This window comes from Ooceraea biroi, chromosome 3 (genome assembly GCF_003672135.1).
Source record: "Ooceraea biroi isolate clonal line C1 chromosome 3, Obir_v5.4, whole genome shotgun sequence".
NCBI lineage: Eukaryota > Metazoa > Arthropoda > Insecta > Hymenoptera > Formicidae > Ooceraea > Ooceraea biroi.
This window is the reverse complement of record NC_039508.1, coordinates 17,375,787-17,402,967: the sequence shown is the minus strand read 5'-3', so window position 1 is coordinate 17,402,967 and position 27,181 is coordinate 17,375,787. Positions and strand designations below refer to the sequence as shown.

The 27,181-nt window shown below is 46.5% G+C and overlaps 1 protein-coding gene across 7 annotated transcripts in view; it reads right to left on the bottom strand.

Moving 5' to 3' along the window:
• The window catches only part of LOC105284404 (phosphatidylinositol 3-kinase regulatory subunit alpha), a 55,349-nt gene that overhangs the window by 21,202 nt on the left and 6,966 nt on the right, over positions 1-27,181 (bottom strand). For 6 of the 7 annotated variants that reach the window (XM_026968118.1, XM_026968114.1, XM_026968113.1 and 3 more), the window contains exon 6: positions 4,598-4,707. In XM_026968118.1, the coding sequence (XP_026823919.1) occupies positions 4,598-4,707 (110 nt within the window). Of the gene's footprint in view, positions 1-4,597; positions 11,716-27,181 lie in introns of those variants that run through there. The other variant, XM_026968112.1, reaches the window with a different exon arrangement.

Here is a 27,181-nt window from a genome sequence, read left to right as displayed (position 1 = left end):
CAATCCGGGTGGAATATCAATAGCGGACTCGTAATGTAAGATAAAGTGATGTAAATCCGTAACGCAAAGTCGTCTTTAACGCGTATGATTAATCGATTTCTTGCGGAAGTGAATAATGAGCTAAAGTGTTTCGTTCTATACGGTATACGCGTACTTATTATACTCGAGATTTTCAAATGAGAATCGCGTCGCGATTTTCCGACCAGCGGAATTTTTGTGCTTTCGCAAGCTTAAACAGTGTTAATTCCCCCTTTAAATCGTGGCTCCCAGAATCGCACTTTACAAAATAATCCACACAGCAAATTAGAGTAATCGCTGCTCGTTTGAGTAATTGAACCACCGAAGAGTGAAAGTGAGCAGATGTAAGCAGTCTGTTCAAATGACTAATTTTCTCTCTGAAATAAAGGACAGTTTATATCAGATTGAATCAAACCGTTTAACGGAATTGCCATTCTTGAAATGATCATCGTTACACGTTTTCATAAATTAGCAGCTGAAGTATTCTTGCGAGTAATGCAGTTTCTATATAATAAAAATAACGCTCAATAATACACTGCGATATACAATGAAATTGCTGATCGTCATTATTAGCAACATATACATTGTCGTAATTAGGGAACAGGCACTCGATTCGATTAAAACTCGTACACGTATACCGCACAAGGAATTCTAGCGAGTTTCACGATAATTCTCGTGATTACTCGCGCGATAAACGTGTCAATTTCTCCGAAAGTCCGATTGAATCATTTAGATTCGCTTTTATGCGTGTACCCGACATTACGGCTTGATTATGATACAAGCCATCTCTATTACGGCGCACCCCGGTGAATCTAACCGTATTTCGCCGCATCATTATACGATCATTTAACTGGAAACTAAATCGCTCCAATCACGAAGTCCCGTTCCGCTATGTCTTCTGGGAAACTCTACAAATTTAATTATCCGCATTGAGAGATTTTTTTCCACGATACGTGAAGAATTTATTTATTTGACGAACTGAGAACGAACGAGATAAATTACAGTCCACATGAATGCGAAATCTGTATCGATTCCAAGAATGCCAGTCGCAAATTCAATCATCACCGGCGATCTGCGTATAATAATGAGCGATTGAGCCCTCTCGGCGCAACAAAAGAAGCGCGCTGCACTGGTACTGCATCGCGACAATACTCGTCAATCTCTCTCGCCGCACATTAATCCGCTGTGATTGATAATTACAGCTCGCGGTTAATGATTATTTAACGCAAACGAGCGTGATGTATTACCTACACGTGTCTGACATTTACTACTGTAACTTATGCAGAAAAAGAAAGAAAGGAGATGATAAAAAGAGGTCTCGCTAGTTTCTTTTTTTCTTTTCCTCGAGTGACCCTATTCTCCGTCTCTCCGGTGCGAGTGTGCTGTTATCCGATCGCCGCGGATGATTACGTAAAAGCCGCGCTCTACGATCGTCTATCCCGATTTTCTCGATCCCGGAGATAAGGCGCGCGACCAAACGCAACACGCGACCGAGCAACCAGCAGGTTCCCGATTAGATAAATCGGCGCGGACGCAAGAGTCTCTCGTCGCCTCCATCTGCCAGCTCGGCAGAGCGAAAGCGTAAAAGGCACGGCGAGGAAAAAGAAAATGTGACCTCTCGTCGTAACCCCGACGCGATAGTGACGACAGCCGCGAGATAAAGTCCTCTCTCGCCCGTCGTCCTCGCCCGCACCGAATAATCCGCGCCGACAGCGCGCGTGCATACTCGCGCCTTCGTCCGTTCGATCGGAGATGCGTCCGATTAATCTGCGTCGAAATCGTTTTCCGTCACCGTACGCGGATGGACCCTGAAACAGCGATCATTGTCTGCATCGAATTCTCGCGATTTTTACGAGGATTCTTGAAGATCATGTGGATGATCGCTGTGCAGAAGTTATTTCGCGAGAGCCATCGTGTGTGATAGACATTCTGCTGAGAGATAGGCTGAGATACGAGCAATGACGTTTTCAGAGTTTTTGATGTGCGAGGAGTAAATGAATTTTGTAATATTGGGTCATTAAGTATGAAACTTTACAAATGTAAAAGCGCCATCTTTAACATTTGTTATCTCAAATTTGGCGCCAGACGTCAGTATCAGGTTAGGTTAGTGTGATAGATGTATGTTCGCTCTTCAAATGTCATATTTGTTTGTTCAAATATCTTCATTAGTTTTATTGGTGGATTCTTTTTTATAGAACTATGGAAAAGTCCAAAATTCGTGTGATTTATGAATATGAGTTCCGCCGTGGAACCACAGTGTCGGAGACAGCTCGTAATATCAACGCTGTATTTAGTGAAGGTTCAACTAAAGCAACGGTGGGCAATTGGTTCAAAAACTTCAGAGATGGAGATTTCAGCCTCGCTAATGAGCCACGTAGAAGACCAAAGACGAAGGTGGATAATGATCACTTGAGAGCCGTAGTAGAGTCCGATTCTTCTCAAAGTACACGTGAATTGGCATCGATATTCAATGTTTCCATACTCACCATATTGGTTCATTTAGCTGCAATTGGTAAGATAAAGAAGTTGGACAAATGGGTCCCGCACGAATTGACCGATGCGCAGCAGGCGCAACGTCTAGAGGCTTCCCTTTCTTTGCTTTCCCGTCACAAAAATGGTTCTTTTTTTAATCGAATTGTGACCTGCGATGAAAAGTGGATACTCTACGACAATCGTAAACGCTCACATCAGTGGTTGAACGCTGATGAACCACCGAGACATCACGCGAAACCCAACATTACACAGAAGAAGCTTATGGTGACTGTTTGGTGGTCCAGGTCAGATGTTATCTACTACAACTTTATGAAATCTGGTACATCGATAACGGCTGAAGTATATTGCAAGCAACTGGACGAAATGATGCAACAACTTGCTATTAAACAACCGAAATTGGTCAATCGGTCAATGCCAATCCTGTTGTATGATAATGCTCGACCGCACACTGCACGACTGACCGTGGCAAAGCTACAGGAGTTGGAATTGGAAACTCTCCGTCATCCACCATATTCACCAGATCTATCACCTACCGACTATCACTTCTTCCGGAATTTGGACAACTTCTTGGTGGGAAAATTCTTCAATTCTCAACAGGCAGTCGGAACAGCCTTCCGCGACTTCATCGATTCCCGTACTCCTGGCTTCTATAGTAGAGGCATAGACCAACTACCACTAAAATGGCAGAAGTGTGTAGATAACATAGGCGCATACTTCGATTGAAAATAAATCATATCCATGTGCCAAAAAATGCAAAAGTTTATGTTCTATTTGTAAAGTTTCATACTTAATGACCCAATATAATGAAAGATGCTGTTTTTGCAGTAAGTCCGACTCAAGTAAGAAGGAAATGTCGCCATAATAGTCGTATCTAGATTCGGATGACACGGATAAGAATCGAAGGAGGCGCGCGGATAATGTTTCCTGTCCCAACACCGTCTGCTGTAATGACTTGCGTTGCAATTAGACGTAAAAGCGCCAGACTTAGTCCACTTAATCTGTTCAGTCATCTGAGAACTATGTGGCGATACTGTTCTGTATCGCTGTGAAAGGTTATCTTGCGGCTTTCTTAAATTGCGATCATTAAAAGATTTAAAATACGGCTTATTGCTTCCCACATGTTAGGACGATTGATTTCATGACAACTTTCACTTATGAGTTTTATTCGATTGGCAAAGTAACAAGACTGAATATTATTTACGTAACGTGTTTCACATAAAAAACAATCTATTGAACCTGTATTACTGTATTTTAATTATGTGTAATTAACAATTTCACATGCACAGGAAATCATGAGAATACTAAATACTAATACCTTTCATATCATATTCTTATAATATTGTTAACTTGAAATTTCATCAAATTCTTTTTCTCTTGTCATATGCTAATGGCGAGCGTTTAGTTTTATATTCCAGTATTCCTATTCTCTCGACTTTTACAAAAATGAAATGGCACTCGCATCCCTTACTCTTGTTTCCTTTTCAATTTCTTGCCAAGAGGTCGTTGAATTTAGGTTGTTACGCCACCAGGTCTCGCCCTGATAACGAAACGCTTTATGTAAAATGCAGGTTTATGTAAAATCCGCAGCTAGGTACACGCCACGGAATAGATTTTCGTGGCAGACTGGTAGAAATTTTACACCTGAATGGATCTATATAGACTATTTGAAATCGGGACAGTTGACTCCTTAAAATGTTGTTACGTGTAACGACTCGAATCACTAGCGTATCGCAATAAAGTTTTATTGATAGAACAGATTGGAGATCTCGGAAACAGACTCGATTCAAGCATGAGTGAAACAGTAAATTGATGTAAAAATTGATTCGTCGCATTAATCGAATCGAGAATTAAATTAAAATCGAATCATATTTGTCATCAGCAATTTCAATGTATTCGATATCAGCAATTCTTTACCTAGAAATTTACAATTTTTTTAAAACTTCCCTTTTCAATGCTAGAAGAAAATTTCAAACTTTATCCAATGCGCAACTTAGCCGATAGATCCCTCGCACCAATCTATTACAACATAAGGAATTTGGACGCAAGGTGCGTTGATCCCTACGTAAGAAAGTACAACTTTACTGACCTTGTTCTCGTTGTGAACCTGGTTCGGTAACGCGTGACCCTTGGCAGTCCATTGGCACAGGTGCTGGCCGCTGTAGTCCGAGCACACAATGTGGAAGCACGCATGGCACTCTGCGGGGCATAGAGAACCGCACATGCAGCAACACAAACTACTATTATCATTGCGCGCCGTACCCCGTCTCACAGCCAACCCCTCGAGGGTGGTTGCACCCCTGCCGCCTTTCGCGCGACCGATCGAGTTCGCGTCGACGCCCTCCGCCACGGCAGACTGCTGCTGCTGCGCGCCGCACCAACACAGGTAACGATGAAAGGACACCACTCGCGCGCACGTGATAAACCCAAGCTCGCTCTCGACGCCGTTCGCTGACGCCGCTGACGCCGCTGGCGTCGTCGCGTCGCCGCACGTCGTCGTCGTCGTCGTCGTTACTGCGCGCGGTTGCAGCTGCAACTGCTGTTGCTGTTGCTGCTGCAACGACTGTTCATCCTGATACGTCGCTGTCGCTGCTGTCGTCGCTGCCGTCGCTACCGCTACTCCCTCCCAATGCTGCCTCGTCTGGTTATTATTATTACCGGCGGCATACCACCTGGGCGACACGTATGTCGCCGCCGATCTGGACGTCGCCCGTGCGACATCGTACAGCTGACCGACGACGTGGTCGCCGCCGTTGCCGTACGTCGCGAGGATGGCCGGCGACGTGCCAGTGGTGGATCCGATGGTGAGGCTTTGCATCTGCCGCTGCAGCTGTACGCCCGACGTGCTGGTCAATGACGACGACGACGACGACAACGACGACGATGACGAAGTGATCGTGGACGACGGTGCCGTCGTTGTTCCCGTCGTGGCAGTGCCCTTGCGCAGCATGTAATTGTCGGAATCGACGGCCAGTAATCGCGACATCGCCGTGGACTTCACCTTGTTGTGGACCTCACCGTTATCGCTCGCTCCGGGACTGGCCATCTTTGGCGAGCCCTTCGGCTCCAGCCAGGGGGACGTTATCGTCGTGATTTGCTCGTCGGCGCAGCATCCGCTGCCGTTCACCGTTGTCGCACTCACAATCGTCGGTGTCGCCGTCGTTGTCGTCGTCGCCGTCGTCATCATCGCCGCCGCCGTCGTCATCATCGCCGCCGTCGGGCCAGAAGCGAACAACTCCTGGATCCTGGCTTGGTGGTGCACCTGCGTCGCGGCGGCCGTGGCGGCCGCAACGGATGCGCTCGTCGCACGTTTCATCGCGGCGGTTCATCAAGTTAAAAGGCGCCCGCGTGACGGCTAAGTTTTCTTTGACGACGCTGACGTTCTTAAGGCTGACGTGTTGCTGCCCGACTCGGGCGACGAGTCTTGCTCCCCCCGTGACCCACCCAGGTCCCCCGACATCCTTCAAAGTCCTCGAGACCTTCTACCCTCGCAGTAGTTATGCGCACGGTCCTTCACGGCACTCAAACGTCACGGGCAATCGCGCAATCGAGATCGCTTGCATGATGAGTCCTCCTGAGGAGAATCTTCCTGGTGGTTGTCAGTGACACTCGACGAAACCGCTGTTTCCGTTCGGTTTGATCATCCGCGCGGCGACTGGCGCGCGGATGATGTGTCCGGCGAGGTTCCTCAAGGTCGTCGCAAGTGGGCCATTATATTTATTCGACTGCTCGATATCGGAGTTGACATCCGCGCGCTCTCCCGTGATCGTGATCTCGAGCCTTCGTGAATCCCAACGTGATCGGGCGATTCTCGCCCCGTTATCGTGCCGGCTTCGCAGTCATTATTAACAGAGGGAACATGCGGATGGGCTGATGGACAAACAGGGCGGGAGGAAGAGAGAATGTGAGCTGTGACGAAACGGATGGGAGAGAGAAAGACGAGGGGACAGAAAATGGGAGAGAGACAGACAGCCGCTCCCGTGGGTGTGACCTCGTGTAAATTCGTTTTCCATAAATCTCACTCCTACCACTCTCTCGCAGTCGCGCGCGCGGCGCGCTCTCACACACGACCTTTGTATAAGCGCCGAGATTCGCCGAGCCGAACGAAACCGGTTTTCGTCAAGCAACGACACCGAGCGATTTTCTAGCGTAGCCCTCGCGCGCGCGAACGAGCGAGCGAACGCGCTCGTAGCGGAAGATCCGCGTGGCTTATCGAGCACGATCGGGAAGCGTAATCCCGGGTGCAGCCGCGGGAATGGCCAAACGTCCGGGATTTCTCGGGGAGTCGTTCAGGACGAATTAATCCCCGTCGCCGAGGACGTCGCCGGGATTACCCGCCGCAGCAATTAATAATAATGGATTAGACTTCCAGAAGCTCCGGATGGACCTACACAGCTCGCTCGATCATGTATCCCTGAGCCGATTTCCCAGGACGTCACGTTGATCACTCGCTGTTCCAGTTTCTCGCTTCGGGAATTCGACCGATCTGCCGGGTGTTCCTGTAGCGTATACGTGGAAGTCGGCAGTCTCGTTTCCGCTAAAAGAGACCGGCGGCACCAGCACACACCAACACGGTTGGTATCATAACGACCGGATCGGAGAGAATCGCGCGAACGTGCGATGAAATCACTCGCGGATAATTGAAGTCATCATCGAGCACTAATAGCGTCGAAACAACCGGCTCCCGTATGTCCGTGTCGAGTCCGCGACAGCCTCGTCAACTCGAGACGAGAACCGCTTATCTGCCTGGGTTCGCGCAGATCAGTAGATCCTCTTCCTCTCTCTCCGCCGCTCTCTTTCGTTCCTTCGTTGCCTCGTCGCCTCGTCCGCCGAATGGAGCGAGCTGAAAACGTGGGTCGCCTCTAATCTCCCCCGATGTGTCGGAGTCGAGCCAATGTCGGTCGCGATCATGTAGCACCGGATGGCCCATCAAGGACACACTTCGCTGCTTCCTTTCTTCCTTTTGGTTCCTTCCTGTCCCCTGCGCGCCATCGGCCGTGATTAAGCTCGCGTTACTCCGGATCGTCGATCAAGGACTCGCTCGATCGTGAATGTATCCCTCCGTGGCTGTCTTCGTGGATTTCCTTTCCTTCATTTGTCGTTCTCCCAGTCTCCCGAATTTCTCCCGATCCTTTAGACACTGACACGATCACGGCAGCATAGTATCAAACGCGGCCCAACGTTCGAGATCCTGACGTATGCTCCTCGCCGGCTTTCGCTGATCGGTTCTTCTCTCTTTCTCTTCTTCCTCTTGCAGCTTCTCTCGTCTCGCGCGACCGACCACTTCTCGTTCGCCAGACGGATCGCGCCGCTGCTCGTCCTTATCACGTCCACCAGAAGGCCGCGACTGCCAGCCGCCGCCAACTCGTTCGGGGACACCCGTGTCTCTCGCTGGATCACCGCCGTCGTCGTCTCGACGCTTTACCGACCGCGAGTCAGCGACGACGACCAACCAAGTCGGAGCCCGTGTTGTACCAGGCTTGCTCGCTCACTTGCCCTCTCTCTCTCTCTTTCTTTCTCGCTCGTTTCCTCTATCTCTCTCCTTCCGCCTGATTCCCTCTCTCTCTCGGCCGGCAAGGTAGACCTCAGTGACGGACGATTCTATTACCTCCTCTTCGCTCTGCCGACGAGTCGCGGCCGCTTCCAACCCGGTAAAGCCGTCCACGTAGGTAGGTATGTTCTCTTGTCGACGTCGGCGCCGCGGCGTCCACGACTCCCTTTTTGGAGGATGATTACACTCTCTTTCTCCTTTTTCCTTTTTATCTATCTATCTCTCTTCTTTTCTTCGCACTTGAAAGAGAGAAAGAAAGAAAGAGAGACAGATTCGCGCACTCTGAGAAACCAACTCGGCTACCCTCCGGTAGTGGTGCGCGCCGGCTGCTTTTATCCGTTTTTCCACCCGTAGAACCCAGAGTCAACGCAATGAAGGATCTCAGGAGGAGAGAGAGGGAGCGAGCCGATCGGTCGATCGGGCTCGGTCTCCGGCGTGTCGTCCTCGGTTCCGCGACCGCACAGATACTCAGCCGAAATCTCGCCGGCGAAGGCGGCGCACGCACTGTCGCACGCAAACAGAGGGGCACGCATACACCCACGGTCGATCGGTCGGTCGGTCGGTCGGTCGATCGGACGGACGATCGGTCGTCCCGTACGTACGTACGGACGGATGGACAGACGGACGGACGGTCGGTCGGATGGACGGAACGGACGCACGCACGCACGCACGGACGTACGCGCGTACGCACGCAGCTCTCCTCCGCTGTGGAAAAGTCCGCTGGGCACACTGCACTTTTTGCACAGGCGGCTGCTTGTGTGCTGCACCACGCGCACACACCTCCACACGTTGCGACGGCACACACGTCACTCTCCCCACATGTACGTATACGACACCTATCTATCTGCCTATGTGTGCCCTCTCTCTCTTTGTTTCACTCTCTCTCCCACACTCAATCGTTCTCTCTCTCTCTCTCTGCCGTCTTTTGCACCGATCTTCTCTCGTCGTCCTTCTCTAGATCTCCCGTTGTCGCTCTCTGGTTGGTTCTCTCTCGCGCGATCGTCTCCGCGCTGGCCATGCACAGCCGGTCGGGTCTCTAAATGTTGCCCGTGGCCACAAGTCCCTGCCTCCTCCTCTCTATTTCTCTCTTTTCTCTCCCGAACCTCTCTCTCTCGCTCTTTCTCTCTCTTTTTCTCTAGCTCACTTTGACTCCCACTCCGTCTGGCACACACTCCTACTCCGACCGTCTTTATCTTTCACGGCGCGTGTAGCGAGCGGATCGCACGCTTTTGGGCTTTCACCCGGACCGATCCACCAACGAACGATGACGGGACCAGGGAGCAGTATTCCACTCAATCCGTCTCTCTTCTCTCTCCTCTCTCTGCTCTCTCTCTCTCTACCTATCCATCTCCCCAATTCCACTCGCGGGAATATATTCCGTGCCCAGGGCAGCCCGTTGTCGACGACCGATCGTCCACAGTCCCCGCAAACGCCACCGGTCGCTACTGGATTCTCCTCTTCTGCAGGATCACTCGCCGCTCTCCTTCGATCCGGCAGTGGACGGTGAAAACGCGCGCACGTTCGCTCGTCCTCTCCTCCGGGATGCTCCGTCGTCTTTGTGCCGTGCCCGGCTGATCCTCGCCGGCCTGGACGACACCGCCTCGTCTACGTGGACGGCTCCTTCCTAGCCGCGCAGCAGAATACCACACCGCCGGCGAGGCGCACAGCTGACCGGCCGGTCCGCCAAGCTCGGTCAATAGCCATAGCCAGCCGCGAGCTGCTGCCGAGGGTAGCTCGCGGCTCGGCGCAACGATGCCTCGGCCGTCTCCGACACTCGTCGGCTCCTCCCGTGGCCTTTACGCCGGGCAGACTCGTGCCGGAACGACGCCGGGGCCCCGAGCCGTACACGTTTCGGCCCGATCGAACCACCGGGATGGAAATTTCCCGTCGAACATTCCTAGACGACCGACGTGCCTAGAATCGACCGACGACCCCGCGGCACAACCCTTCTCCGGAATCTCCTCGGCTCCACTTCCGGTCTACTGGACTACGACTTTCGGGAGCTCCTCGAATGTCCTTTGTCATGTCCGGGTCATTCGTGACTTTTTAAGGGATCCCGATGGGAGTCGAATGTTGGAGTGACTTCCGTGATGATGAAGATTACGTGGATGAAAGGAGCGTGTTCGAAGCGGCTCTTGGTTCACCGACAGTTCCTTGTTACTCCGTGATTGCGTCCGATTAGATGACCGGGAGATGAGAAATCGGTGGATTGATCCATGGGATAATGAAAATGAGATAGGGACGAAGGCAATTTGCTTGATGGAGCTCGCTCGTTATAGTTCTCCGAGACACCGAGCATTCCACGTCGATTCATTGATCGCGTCTGATTAAATGATCTCGTGAGGGTGGGGGACTCTGTAAACGTGGCAGCTTTTCAGACCAGCGGTTCCTTCGACGATCGTCTTCGCTGTTCGATTATCGTGCCGGATTATACCAGAGGAGACAGTCACTGGAATCGACTCTGGAATGCTGGAAATGAGATGCTCGCTGATGCTGCGCGAGCACGCGCTGTGCTTGGGATGCGTGCACGATCGTGCTTTAAACGGAACTCCGCTGTGAGTTCGCCAACACGCTCCGAGGCTCTTTGTTTCCGCGACTCACTCCTCCGGAAGCAATAGGAACCCGGGATACGTTCCGGATAAGCTCGGAGGAGCCTCGGGTTCGAATTCATCTTGTGCCGAATTGAGCGCTCAGCCGGCTGCGAAGGGAATCAGCTGAGTATTCCTTTGTCTCTATAGAGACAAACATGAACATGCTATAGCATGTTCGAGTTCTACGAGAACGATAGCTAAATTTTCGACGTGAAATTTGTATTAAAACAAAGCAAAAAAATTAGCGCTGTTTTCAGATTCTTTGAATAGCTGTTACATTCTTCTCTGTAAATCCAATTGTGGAACTTCTTTTGCGAATTGCATAATCCGAGACTTCTGCTTTTCATGTTCACATTTAAGGACTCGGTTCCGGCTTAGAGTACGTTGTTCTTCTTGATATTTCCTTATTGATCTTCTGACGAAGGCCGGCGTATCTATCCCCGAAATTAGAAATTAATTCTTCGGCTGTGCGCGATAATCAGATCGATTTTATCTTCTTCGCAATCGATGGTTTCATGCGTAGCTTCGACGTCGAGAACTGTTCGTCGTGCTTGATTTTTTTCGCGAATTATTTGTTTAACGAAACAACGGCGGGCACGCGCGAGAAAACTGCTTCACAACGGATATTGATCGGGCAACGAGAGCGAGCGTTGACATGAATTTTATAGTTAACGTGGCACGCACGGCTGGCGGAGGTTGATAATGTTCAATCAAATCCATGCGTCATTAAATAAATAAATCACAGAAACAAAAGCGGACAAATTCTGCTCGGAAACTCACAGACATTTCTACTATATGAATAAAACATTCTCAAGTTTCGATATTATCAGGTATATACATGTACAAAAAGTAATACATTCATGAAATATCGCATAAATTTCGTCGCTATTAATTAACAACCTTTTTCCAAATTGCATTTACAGTATCGCACCTAGAGATTCATAATATCAATTTATGAGATTGATATACAAAAATTATGGAGCTGCCTTGTGACATTTATTGTCAAGATACGCACAATACATGTCGACATCATAATTTTGCAGAAACTACAAGGGTGCCTTTAGAGAGAACGTGTATTGTCCGCCTTTATCTGGCACACGAACGTTGACGCTTCCTCGATCGGTTGCCTAACGTATAATACGATCCGGGTGATTAATGAGGAATTACCATCGAATCGCAATCAGTCTGTCAACTGGGACTCACTCTTATCTAAGACCAGCTGCGATAAAGGACCGAACACTCGTCGAGAGCATCTGCCGGGTCTGTACTCGTTCGCGTATAAAGATCGCTATTAAATAGACAACGTACGATACGTAACGAGGAAACTATACGTTAACTATATTACACGCGTCAAGACCAAATCGATTCACGGCTCTCTCGGTTCGAGGTATTCGATTCTTATCGTGAAACTCATTCGTGTCGAACAAAATTGCATTTGTTGAAATACAATTTTTAATTACTCAAAAATACAAGTTTTATGATACCTCTTAATAAAGATGTATTAAAAATCAGCATATAAATTGACGTCAAGATCAAAATCATCCAAGGCCTCCGATGCTATAAAAGAGGATAGTGCTTTAATTACAAAGAAAGAAACCAGAAAGCCTTGACAATGTTTGTGTTTTCTGAAACATCTGATCTCTCTTTAATCTTCTGATCGCGCAAAGGGACAGTCTCATTCATCGGTTTTGACTAATTAACTTGATTTAGAGATACCTCATCATCCCTTATATAATAATTTAGCAGTTCTTTTTATAGATGAGAAAACACTTCATGATAAAATAAACTATAGCGGCACATGTATAAAACATAAAAATAAGCAATGTAAAATTATGTCACGTTAAACGAGTATCCGACAAACATTTCCTAGCGATCCGAAAACGCCTCGATTTTCCGGCCAGCTGGGCGGAAGCAGGCGAGGACCGGCTAACGAGGCAATTTAAGCCCGAATTTCGAGGCTGCCCTCAAAGGAAGGGATACACGAGGGGACCCTTTGATCAGGCCTGTATACTCGATCGAGCGTTAATGTCGATGCCTATCGTCCGCGATCGCGTTTGCACGGCGAGGCGCGTGTATCTTTTTTTTCGGTTTTTTCCCTCTTTCCAGACTGAGCATCTCAATCGCGTCCCTCAGAGAGCCTGATCGAGATCCTTTTACGTGCGGACCTGACTCTCGCTCTTATCGTAAAATACGCGCTGCGTGGGACGAGTTGTGCGAGCGAACGAGCGAGCGAGCGAACGAACGAACGAACGAACGAAGCGGACGCGAAAGGGACAGGGAAAGGGACGTGAAAGTGAAAAGCGACTTTCCAAGCCAGCCGGTGTGGCGAAGGGTCCCCGGCGACGAAGGATGATCGAACCCTGCGGGCGAGCGCGCGTGCGCATCGCGACAGGCACGTCCTGTTCAAGGTCACAGGGCCGCCCACGCCGCATGGGCGTCCCTTCGCCCAGCGAAGACCCGGTGCCCTTTATTGAAATTCGGCGGATCGATCGTCGTGATTGTGCGAGAGAGCGCTCTTCTCTCTCAGCGACGCGCCCACTCGACGGGGACACGCGCTTGAACACGATCGCGTGGCGTTGTTCGCATTTCTATTTTCAGAGATCGCTCGGTCTCTTATAATTTAATTCGCACACCGCCTGAAAAAATCCTAATGACCACTACTAAAGAATCGAACGGTCGAGACGCGGAGTTTTCAAGGATTTTACTGCCGCGTTATGCTTATCGCGATTCATTGACCGCAAATTCAATGAAAGAGTGGAACAAAGGCAGACGTAATCTCCTTCATCATCCCTCTTGGTGTTAACGATCATTATGCTTGCGTTATGCACGTCCTTCTGCCCATTCTCATCGCGTACACGGATCGCAAGATCGCGATTCCGTACGACGTTGGAGATATTATGCCGAAAACAAGGCGCACTCGCGAATCGCACTGGATAATGCTCAATTATGCACAGTCCTGAGCCGACAGCTGAAATAACACGCGACAAAAACTGGAGGCCCCGGATGCCAACGGCGGTTGTTTACCCGCGATTTTAAAACGGCGCCGATTCGCAGGCGATCGCAGATTCCGCCGATCGTGATGCGAATTCCCGAGCGGCGTGCGGGCCATCGATCGCGTGTTCGCATAATCCAGGATCGGCCGATCGATCCGCCGGAGCGCGTTGCACTCCGCTCTTAATTGCACTCCGTACATTGCACTCGGCGAATTTTAACCCGGAGCAAAAAAAGGTGAGACACCGGCTTAGAAACGGCTCGAGCGGATTTCACGCCGGAGGAATCAGCGAACGTTTACAACAAAAATGTCCCTTTATCGTTGAAAGAGCGAGAAACCTTATAAATATATATCATAAGTGAACATGAACGGGTCATAAACGTGAATCACGAATCTAAAATTCTATTCCAATCGTAAAATTCCTTTAATAAATAATTTCCTCAATAGACGATTCTCTTTCGATAAATAATTCCGCTTAGCTGGGAGTTATGCCTTGCGCCGCTTTGCTCAAGATCGAGAACCGAACCGGTGGTGTCCACTCCCGGCCATTGACAGAGAAAAGGAAGAGAGGGACACGCGTAAAAAAAAGGACATTACTCCTCTTCTGCTCCCGTGCGCTTATTTATCGTGCCTAAAAATACCCAAAGGTCCCAAAGGGTTAGATACTTCCGTGTCCTGGCCGGGATAAACAGGGGAGAGGGCTTGTTTGCGAGCGCTTCGCTCTGCGGCGAACGAAATTTATCCGATCTGCACCAGGTTGTGTGATGCACGTGATGCATGCGTACGGTACGAAAGTACATCGCGCACGGACAAAATGGAGCAAAAACGAGCCGTGCGATTCCGTATTATACAGGCGCGGCCGAGCGCGTCAGTGCCACGTTGTTGCATTTAATGATCGACGGAAGCCGCATTGCAATATGCCGCACGTAATGCGAGCGCTACTGAATATTCTAAACGCATCTGCAATATTATGTGAGATATTCACGCGTTTCTTCCGTCCGCAGACTTTCCGGCAAAAAAGACTTCTCGGCAAGCGAGTTCTTTGACAAGAGTGCCGTAAGTCTGAGCGAGATGAAACTTTCATCCTTTTCGATTCGAGGCGAATCACATATCTTTGTTGGAATTATACGACGATGCACGTGAACGGCTTTTCGTGATTAATTAGTTTGTTAATTAAGGAAACGCTGTGTCTGTCTCTCTGCGAGGGATGCCGCTAAATGCGAGGGACGAACATGAGCACAACGGTATGAATAACCGGATTTAAATCCTAATCGGTTCTAGCGTAGCCATTTAAATCGGATTTCCTTTCGACGCGTCGCACCACTCATCGGCTTCACCAGCCGTTCACAGAACCACGATTATCTTTCATCGGAACGTCAGCTCTGCATGCCTTCCATCGATCTGATGAACGTGCGTAGCACGCGTAACGAACGGTGCGAAACAATGACGGATCGAAAAGACGATCCAAAGGAACGAAAAGCAGCCGGCGATTGCTCAAAGAGTTGGCGGCAAGCTAGAGCAGTCTGATAATTAATTTTATTAAATCAGATTAATCCTAGCAGAAAATACGGAGGACGCGTGAATTTTATATGTCGCTGCTTACCGTTTAAACGCGTTGCCATTCAGGTCTGCGCGAGCAAGTTTTATAAAAACTTCGCAGTTTAGACGAGGCGATAAACTGCGAACGCAACTCCGCAGTTTCGCTCCGCGCGTGAAACGCAATCGCGCGTTCGCTCGCGCTGGCTTGGCGTTAATTTATCTGTACCGAGAAATGTCTATCATTACGTTACAAAACTCAGCTACTGTTATTATAACCCACATTTCTATATCTTTATTAATCATCCCGCCTAAGCAAAACCGGAGACATAATTGGCACAAAGAAAGAAAGTATGCAAGCACCTTGCGAACATGAAAAAGATCAAAGAATAAAAGTCTTCACCTCCTCCGAAACAATCATTGTAAAAGATAATAAATTGCAGAAGTACACATGGAAATTTATTTCAACTATGCCGGAGACGTATTGGGTCAAAAAGTCAAGAGTCAGTCAAAAAGTTCGATTCGATTTTCAATATCGAAATGCCGCATACATGTAACAGTCAACAATATTGATAATGTCCAATCACAGACAACGATGATAATTACTTGGTTGATGAATACTTTGTTTCTACTGAATTACGACGTAAAAATTTGACGCAAGAATCGACCGAGCTTTTTGATTGACTCAATAATCGACCATGGACTGACAGACTTGTCTACTCTTCGCGTAATTCACGCCATTACCGTAACAACCGTTTACCAAACGAGCGAACATAAAGATAGAGGTACCTTAAAACGGCTTTTACGTGGCGCAAAGATTGCCTCGTTTAGTCACAGAACGGACAACGTCGAGACGATCGCAAGTCCGCTGAAATCCGCGTTATCTCTTTTATCTGAAATCAGGCGAATGTTGCATCGGCCGTGCACCTTCCGTGGCGAATCGATCGCCGGGTTCCTTGGCGAGGATTAACGTCAACCCGCACCGAGGAAGACGTCGCGCTCGGCGGATCGTTATGTCGCAATTTGCAAAATCGCATGCGGGACGAGCCGGGCGGGGAATCGCGAGCACGTTGTGTTAAAATGGCGCGACGTTACGTGACTCGTTGAACCGCGGATACATCGGATATCGATAATGAAGCACGTAATCGCCACCGATTACGAGTTTCAAGTGGCCGTGGCGATTTCCAAAGAGTCGCGTGCGCGTAACCAATTTTGCGGCGCCGCTAGATACATTTTTCGCTACCGTTTCGTTTATTCGCGAGAAAACGATCAAGCCTTATCTGAATCTTTTAAGTTTGTCAAAATTAACGGAAACGTTGAAATATAATAATCATCAAATATCAAACTGCAACAGCCGCGTTTCCAAGCTACTCAACGATTAATCAAGTAGCCAAAACTGAAACCGATCGTTATTTAATTAATTACAGAAATAAATGAAGATGGTTTTCAGTTGCGATCAAACTGTCCGTACAATGTCGCTCCGCATGTAGAATTTAATTCGCTCGATTTCGAGTTATTATCCGCTCGCAACTTCGAGTCAACTTGATGCTGCTTTTTCAGTCATCAAGTCGCTCGGGCGAGATAATGAGGCACGGGGCTATAAACCACGATTATCCGAAGAAGCCTTTCGATCGCGGCCGGTCATCCTCTCACTCTGTGCCATGACCCTTACCCGGGGAGTCCCGAATTTTCCATAGCAACGTGACGGTGCACTCCGCTACCCATGACCTCTGCACCCCGAGCGCGCGCCTCCGCCTCTGCTGTATCTGCGAATCAATGCAGCTCCGTCGCGTGCATCCCGGCATTCCCCGAAATGCGGCCGTAGGCTAATTGCACCGCGGAAATTACGTCGAAGGAAATCGTGCCCACGTCCACGCACGCTTCTCGCCCGCGCGTTGCCACGTTTTTCACTCACGAGAAAATCTCACGTTTCCTTGACGTGTGTTTAACGCTAAATACACGGTTTCCCGAGAGTTGACCGCGAGTTCTGGATTTATGCGGACCTCGGGCTCCAGCCTGGAGAGCAAGCCGGCGACGAACCGTACCGGCTAAATAAAATCCTGAAGTTATACGAACGAGGCGACATCGCGATAGGCGACGGCTAAATAAAAGATTTATAGCGCAAAGTGGGACGCACCGGCCGATGGAACGCGGTCGGGTAGAACGATAATCGGGTCCTCCTCTCGTTGGAGAGTGATCGGGATTTATTAATTTTTCCGCGGTGTAACAAGGTGCACTTGCGGATCTTGCTGTTAACGGGGGTGATCGATGGACCGAAAATATACTCAAGAAACTTGCTCGTAGCGACTAAAATTGTACTGCTGCAACGTTAAAGTTGCTACCACGAGTTCCGATGGAGAGACTTAAAGTGGACGTTTTACTGCACATTTAAATATATCATTCAAATCCACATCGACGCGCTTCGTGCAGGTAGATCAGTCTCGAGCCGTTTGTACATTGAGGAACATTCAATGTGCACCACGGTAAACCGTGTCACCATCGACACGCTCGGACTTTCTTGCGAGTCCGTCGTGCGGCTTTCCCGTATCGGACTACTAAAGCACCCACGAAAGGTCAGAGGCAAGACGAGACAGCGCGCGCGACGATTGAAGTTCAGTCGCTTTCTCACGCGACGCGCGAATAATGCGAAGCATAAAGCTGATATGCGCCGGGTCGACGGGTTAATGAGCACGGCGTGGCTTTGGAACACACGTGAAAATTTAAAATTTCGAACGCGCGGCGAATGGAGTCCATGTCCAGGAGTGTTCACTGCGTGAGGGTTGCGAGGGCCGTATCATCGATAAAAGTCTCTCATGTTTCTCTCACGTTTGAAATGCCACGACAGAAATAATTCCTCATTTCAAAAATTCAGGAAACTATTGGGTCAGTCAAAAAGTTCGGGTCGATTTTCAATATCAAAACGCCACAACATGTAATAGAGACAATAATGCCGATAATGTCTATATTAATAATGTAATCTATATTGATAATGTCTATCATAGACAATAATGTCTAATCATAGACACCGATGGTGATTACTTGCTTGATGAATGATTAGTTTCTGCTGAAGGAAAATAAAGCAAAATTTGACGCCAAAATTAAACCGGATTTTGGCTTTATTATTCAGGCATGAGAAAGGTTCGCCGAAATGATCCCGCACGAGTGATATGTCGGCGAGCGTCTACAGTCGCGGTGCAGCATGTTCAGCATGCTTATTTTTATGTGATGCGTACATTTAAGCATCATCATTGTACGTATTCAGGACGGAGAGGGAGAGAGAGAGAAGAACATCGTCCAGTTTATCGCGTTACGTAAGGTATTATATAAGAAAATGCAAAAAAGATCAATCGTTAGTTGTGCATTTTGCAGGGAAAAACGCAGTCGCGTGAATCAACGATAAAAATGAAGTCTAAAAAAAAGTTATTATTCTAATGGGATGTGCATTCGCAAACGGCACGTTGTGACATTAGAAAAGGAAAGTGCAAAGTCGAGAGTAATCGTTGATCTCGTTTGGAATAGAAGTACGCTCTCAAGTATGGGCACGTGAGCAATACAGAGCAGCGAAGTGCGCCTCAAGGAGGCTGCAAAGATACGCGTTTATCGATAGATATCGAAGGCTAAAAAAATGAAGTCCAGACTGATCATTAATCTCAGGTCAGTAATCATTCCGATAAAAATGCATTCTCGAACAGGCGCGACGGAGACTCGCTCGCAAAGACGAACGCCTCGAGCTGAATATAAAATTATGCATTTATTAACAGGAAGATACTAAGGTTAATAAGATGATGATTATACTTATTAATGCAACTTGCAACTTGTTTCTATAAATACAACAGATACATCTTCCCATAAATCACGTTAATATCCCATCAAGACTTGACAATTATTACAATTAAAAAATGTGCAGTTCATACACGTGACGTAACAGATTCAGAGGACCTACAACCTCAAATTAACGGTGTTATTAGAAAGAAGCAAAATAATTTTTAAAACCTCAAATGCTCTGTTTCATGTCCGATGGCATTACCGCACTGGGCGGTACTGAGATCCTGACAAACAGCGTGTTCAGGACATAAGGACATGTCGACGTGCACGCAACGCTCGAACGTGCTCCGAAAGAGGGAACTCGCTCGCGCGAGCTGGACGAGTTAATTTTAGTTTAATCGACCGACCTGATACGGTGAGCCCGCGTACGAGCGACGATGCACGTACGAGCGTGTACGACGGCGAGTTATACAAAGTGTCACCGAACGAACGCGAGCGTCGAGAGAACAAAATGCGCATTCGACGATGAATGCCGCGCCAGCAACCGGCAGAAATTGCGTCGAAAAAAAAGTGTCGATTGGCAAGAAAGAGGAAAAAGAGAACGAGGAGAAAGAGAAGAAAAAATAAAATTGTATTAGCACGGCATCGGAGTTTTCAGTTTCTTGATTACGCAACAACGGTTTCCGTCAAGCTGCAGAGAACGAGCGGCACATCCGTTATGTCGATGATCGTTGCGATGTATGATAGATGCAAAGTTTACGCGAAGATATGTCTTGGGAAAAGAGAGACCTCGTCGTACAATTGGTACGCTGGAAGATACAACGCGATTCTCAGAGGCGACCTGTATATAGCACGGCTGTGAGCGCATTACGTGCAGCTAGGCACGAAGCCTCATTTTCCCCCACCGTGGAATTCACTTCCGAGTTTTCCGACCCTTGGACAACGGGCGACGTCATCAACGTCCAGGATGCGAAATCCTTGACGAGCCAGAGCCGGCCAAGGCTGCCGATATTCCAACGCGGCGAGCGCGCCGGTGCGACGAGAGAATTTAACGGCTGGTTCTCTAATATCGATCGCAGAACCTCGAGGCAATTCGGGGTACCTTGGGGAGCTTACGTGGGTGGGTTTAGCATTTCGTACGTGATGGCTTTATCATAGTTTCGAGCTCAATGACTGATCAGATTTCGATAAATAATATTTCTGGAAGAACTTTGACAGAAAAGTCCAAGTCATCGTCTAAAGTCATTTAATTCAGTAGAATTAATGTTTTAATTCAGCTGAATTTACATCTCAATTTAATCTCGGTTCAGTGCAAAATTCAATATAATTACGGCGCAGAATGAATTAAATTTATAATGCACATTATGTATTTTATTATATATTATAATTATGTTTTCGACGTTTTACATATTTCTTAGTTTCTTTCAACATGCAAAAATATTATATTTCCTCAAGGAAATTTCCATGCTTTTCAAAAGTCGATGTACTCTGTCGAAAAAAGGGTCTCGTTGCATCGTTTTGAATATATTTATATGTATATTCTTTTCACCCACATACACAAGATCGATTGCTTCTCAGCCAGCGATTTACACCGCCCGAGGATCTAGATCGCTCGATTTCGATCCGCACGACCTCTTGCTCCCGGCCCCACTCTCTCCAACGGATGATCCATATGCACATCAGCCCCCGGGGGAGGCAAGGTAGCCGGAGTTATGGCGTATAGATCATCGCACTGAAATCAGATAAACGGCCATGTCGGCCAAGCTCCGAAAAAAGAGCAGGGGAGACAGTGTCGCAATGCAGACCCTCCCCCTTGTCGCGATAAAAATGAAAAAGCGCCGCGCGATCTTCGATCTTTCCCGAAAATAATTCCGCCTCACGGCTCCACCGTAGATCATCGCAGACGCCGGTATTGTTAAAACGCACGGATAAGATTAAGGAGGATATACACTCTCTCTTTCTCTCTCTCGCCCTCTATCTATATATGGATAAGATTAAGATGAGTACCGATACACATAAATATAGATAATTTAATTATCGTTTAAAGGAAAAAGAGATCAAGATCATGCGATCTGTGTCCTGACTTTTATCGTTCGGCTCGCGGATACATATTCGCAGACGAAACGTCTTTCCGGGTTTGGAAATTATTAAAATAAAGACACTCAAGTTGATTAAGTTGGATAATATATCTAAAAGGATGTAAGAGACTATAAAGAAGATAGCGTATCTCAATATGGATAACATCGCAATAGATATCTTTATATATATATATATATATATATATATATATATATATATATATATTCGACCTATCTTGTTCCATAAATCTGGAACATGCACATTTTCTGACACATGCATGTTACTTTTTATTACTTAATATTTTTGCAAAGCGATATTTTATCGCGCTACTCATGTGAAACGTAAAATGTTACATATTGTATGTGGTAAGTGCAGTAACTATAATTGTAATTACAGTAATATAATTTCGTACAGTAGTAATAATATTATAGTAAGCAAGTATCTTGATGAATCTAATTAAAATAATCGGTAATAAAAAAAGAAACTTTCAATTGCGATATTTCTGGTTCTCTCGAAACTCTTCTAACAGCATACTTTATTTTTCGAGCGAGTGCTTGAATATCTGAACTCGAATTGCTTTGATATTGCTTCCGCAACGACATCACCTGAGGTCGAGACAATTTTCCTCTGACAATCTGCGACGATTCGCGTACGCGGTCACGTAAGAGCAATTCTCGCGGGCGGCAGAGGACTCCTCATTACGGCCGGCGACGTCTAATTGGTTCCGTTCCTCTGGAACACGGTAGCGTGCACAATGGATTACGTCAGACTCGTGAATTTTTCCGTCGTTTTTATCCGTCGATGCGCGATGACGTTGGAATGTATCTCTGCGAGGCATTAAGCCGCATGACTTGCGAATTCGCCGACAAATCTCGGCCCACTGCTCCCTTTTCGGCGCGTACGCTCCGGCGACTCGCGCGATACTTTCGCGCCGCAAGAGAAGCGCGATTTTTAGATATGTGCGACAGTGGCAGACCGATAAAACAATAAACTGGTAAACGCTGATAGAGAGAACATGAACATTGCATAATAAAATAATAAAATTAAATTAAATTAAAAAATAATATAATAAAAGAAAACATGATCTTCTAAATTATAAGATTACTGTTCTCGTCGCATATTTACTTTCAGATGTAAATTATAATTTTTAAATGCTCGCGAATATCAGATTTTATGCGTGACAAGATTTGCTATATACATATTACAAAATATGCTATTCAAGAGCAATGAAGAAAATAAGGAGGAAATCTCTCGTGACTCAAGCCTAGGCGTACTATTCTCTGTCGAATCAAAGATTCCTGCGCGAGATCAGAGATTGCGAGGATTCTTGTACTCGCTCTCGGTGTCTCGAGTTCTCAGGACTTCTAGCCGGTTTGAATCCTCGTACTGCACGATGCTCGAGTTGTTTCCCTCGGATTTCGTCCACGTTCTCCGTTAATAAAATTTCTGTAGTTTATCGCTCGGCTATTAACATCCTCGAATTCCCGGAGTTCCGAGTTACGTACGTGGAGAATCCGTCCGGCATCGGAGAAGCCGAATTGCACTCGACTCGAGGTCGCGCGATGCATCTCAATTTCCAATTGCAGACTAAAGCGCAACATGTGCTGGTCGCATAAACGCAGTCGAGGGGAGAGAGAAAAAGGGTAGAGGGCGAGGGGAAGGCGAGGGGGTTTGAGGTCAGTCGTTTGGAATTGCTCGATTAAGGCCATAGACTGCAGGCCCCGCTATCAAAAGACTATCGTACGAGATACGTGCAGTAAAATACAGTGATGCATCCAGACTGCCGAGGATGCATCCGTGAATCGATGCAGGATGCTCTAGGATCATCGACAAACTTTCGCCGAGTCTGCTGAAAAGTTCCGATCGGGAGTAGCGAGCCAGAAGTTCCGATTTCTGCATTACTTGCGTGAATTTCAGAAAAAAAAGAGCAGGAATGAAAGGCTGCAAAGCAAAGAAATATTTGGAAGAGTATCCTCTCCTCACAGCGATGATGAAAATTTCTCGAAACATATTGCGGTTCTAGCACGATTGGAACTTTTACGCCGACTGAGAGAGAACGAATCGAACGGACAACACCGAAGAGAGAGACTTTGTCGTTTCAAGTAGGCGGATCAGCAGCAGAGCCCATGGTTTGCAGACAATGTCGGGCGGCCATCAGAAAGCTATCGAGCGGGTGAAGTGGAGTGACATTGTATGTGCACCGTGTGCGCGAGGGAAAAGTTTGATGGTTAATATTAGAATCTGATCCGCTGATGTAAAGCAGATCACTTCCGAGCAATTGGGGCGTTGATTCGTGCATAAATAATCGGATCGCGTTGCGGTCAACATCGCGCTATTATTATTTTTAGATGCAAAAATTTCAATAACAAATATAATACTTCTCTTAGAATAATAGTTTATTGTTAGTTAGAATAATAGCTAACTTTCACAAATTCTAACGCAGTCATGCAATACTATTTTCTGTCTTTTCATTGCTTCTATTTAATATTAAAATTATCGAGTAGCAAATGATCGAGCATTGCGAGGGTGAAAAACAAGAAACAATTAATTTGCAAGTGGAATTTCGATTTAAAAGACCTGCTTGTAAAATGCTCGTGCAAATCGGAATTTAATTAAACGATCGGAGAGAGAGAAAGAGAGAGAGCACGTCAACGTGCCTTTACTTTTCGCGACTGCGAATTTGTCAGGAAGCAAATGGAGTCTTCGACGATTACATCGCTCTTGTGTATGTGGATGGGACAAAACGATTTTCAGGAAGGGCTGGCGATAATTGCACGACCCGAAGCGCAACAGTAAATCGTACAAATGGTGCAGAAGAGAAAGGTTTTGTCGTTGGAAATCGGTCGATTAAGGCCATAGACTGCAGGCACTGCCAATCAACTATCAAAAGGCTATCGAGCGTGTGAAATGAAGTGCGTTTGATGGTACGCGCGGGATGCGACAAACCAATGCGGAAGTTACTACGGCGAATAAAACCGATATCATCTAGTTGTACGGCAAAATTTTGCAAACGATCGCAAGATTCGATCGCAAGAGGTATTGCGGGATATCGTTCTCGTGTGGACAAATAAGCACACGGTGCAATCAATAGCACATAAACAAACGTATGTACAAACTAGCGTACAAAGACTGCAAGAAATCGATGTTATTAAGAGCCTTTGTTTTTTATAGAGCAGCTTTCGCTTTAGCTTGTCACTAATAGAAAGAAGAAATGGATAAAGTGTCATGTAGAAGATTAACTTTTTCAGATGAGACACCGAAATCTTTGACATGAATTATATTATACTTATATGGAAAATGCAAATTTAAAGAATAATTTTATTAACTATTTATAGAGATACTGAGAGAAAAAGTGAGAATGAAAGAGAGAGAGAGAGAGATCTTTTTCTCTCCATAAATGAAATAAAATAAATGCGATTTCAGGAGAATGATACATGAGCATCTGCTCGATATCAGGTTGATAAGATCTAGTTGTCACGAGACAACGAAAGAACACGAATTCTTAATATTCGCAGATCAGATGCAATAGCAGATTACTTATCGTGTCACGCTAATTATTGCATGCAACCGACGAATTGTAGCGTGACGGACACATCAGAGACAATGCAAAGGATCAACGTCTACGATTGCAAGTACGATCTTTTTTTAGAATGCGATTGGGAAAATTACGCAGACTATGCCTGGTTGCAAATAATTGATTGAAGTCATCCTTGAAGTCAATGAACAGCGGCACCATTTTTAGCCGTCGTATGGTGAACTTAGATCGCGCTGTTTGACCCAATATACGTCGTTCACCGATCGATCACTATCACACACGCTCGCACAACCGGGCGAAAACGTCATTTCGCACACGCCATGATTTTCATTGCTTCCAGAAGTTGTAAATGACAAAAACGACACGATATTTATTTTTAGTGCTTCTGCCTGTATATGTCGTGTCGCTGTGCTTGTCGCTGTATCCGGATTTTGATTGGAAGAACAACGAATTCCAGGATTTATTGTTCGTGAAAGACAGAGAGGGAAATTAATGATCAGAGAGTATCGATGATCAATGAAAGCCTAAGAGGAGATGCAGCGTGTGGTAATGTTGAACGATGAGAAAGTTTTGCAGCAAGTCAAGAACACGACTTTCGTTCTTTCATAGCGGTTAACAGCCGCGGCCGTTGCGACATCGACATTTTCACCTGCGCCGCTGCACATGCACCCTTGAGAGGCAAACGATGCATCGTCCGCCGACACGGTTTTCCACTATTGACTTGTTTACTGTTACTCTTACTTTCATTTAGCACATTTAACGCGGCCGTGGTATCAGTTATTAAATTTCAGTTATTAAACACGAGGCTCGCAATTAAACGGCCAATGAGCACATCCTACGAATAAGCGTTACAAGATTCACGCAAAGTCAGGAATAGCAGCAAATAATCGGACAATCTTTTTCTATTTCGTAGATTAATGATCTCGCTGATCATCAAGAGACTTTACATATATTCTAATTTCGGCGTTTTGAAATCTGATTTTTGATTAATTAATTTAAAGGTATCAGAGATGAACGAATATTTAATTGAAATAGTTTGAAGAGTGACGTAAATTAATCAATTCTTATCCCAAAATAGAATGGAATGGAATGGAATCTAAAATTGCGAATAAAATGTTTATGAAGAATAAAATTCTTAGCTGGCAAAAAGCGTGGTGATGCAAGCAAAGTACAAAGATAGATCAGCACAGTGCAACACAGGGGAAGTTAATATTTGCCATATCAAATGTACAGGATGTCGGATAAACGCAAAGTGCGTTACGCCTCGAGAAGAAGCGATCAGATTTCGACGTTGGAGGCCGAGAAGCGGGAAAACTCGCGGCTTGCTCGACCGGAAAGCAAGGAAGACAGGGGTGAAGGGGAGTCGTAGGGAAATCCGGAGGGGAAAATGCGAGGCGCCTGCGCGACCAGCTAGTTTCCATGGCTTCGCAACGTTTCGCGTAGCAACGCGAGGACTTTTGACCCCGTTCGATTGTCCTTCGGAGCAGCTTCGTGCGCGAAGCGAGGAAGCGAAGCGCATCGCGGACCCACGATGTACCTTTTTTCCCTTCTTTTTTCTCCTTTTCCATTTTTTTATTTTTAACCAGTCTTACTGACGGAGTTGTCGATGCATCGCGATTCGCCCTTGGCTGCACGAAACGCGAGGATAACAGGCTTCCCGGGCGAGGAATATTTTTTTACCGTTCCTGAGTCAATTAATTTTAAGGATTGGACGAGATCGCGCTTCCCTTTTTCATTATTAAATGCGACTTCTGAAAATAAAAAATCTGATATAACTGAAATCGATGAACATTAATATTTACTGATTAGATCCTCGAAGCTCAAGGTTTAAAAGAGACAGAAAATAAGTAACAAGATTTTATATTTCAGTTAATCTGAGACGAGTTTTAGCTTAGTTGGATAATTTAATTGTCGGACTGCTTATCAAAAATCAAATAATTAAAGAATTAAAGGTTTCTGTAAATATGAAGAAAAGACTTTTACGCATATTCTCGTAAATAATTATTACATCTTCATGAAAGATGTACGTACTACAGAAGATTGATATAACTCATACGGTGATACAAAGTAATACAACGTGCGTCCGTGTTACTGTACATTTCTGTCTATCCATAATTATTACGGACTCGCCCCGCGTCTCAATGCACTTATGGGATTTATCCCAGAATACACAATAAATTCTCTCGGCCCCGTCGCCCCGTGCTCCTCTCGCACGGGCTTATTCCGCGACAGTATTCCCTCGTTGACATCGGTCGGAGATTTATGCCCAAGCAGCTGATCGCAATTTGGCAAGAAACGCGGCGGAGCGGACGCGCAATCCGCGCGCGCCTTCGTAACAACGTACCGAGAAAATTTAGCGGAATGTGCACGCAGAAGCAAACGAGACCAATTAAATTCTCTTCAAAGATTTCGCGGACTCGGGACGTCGCGCGTAAGTGCGGCTTTCATTACGCAATCAATTAATATTTCATCGCGCGACGAAGACTAAACGTATCAATATGTATGAACGATCAATCTAGACATTGTCAAGATGAAAAAGATAGATAAAAAATGTAGTTGTTCACATATCTATTTATCTATCTATCTGTTTCCACGTATCTCTTCCTATTTATCTCTTCGCCGAT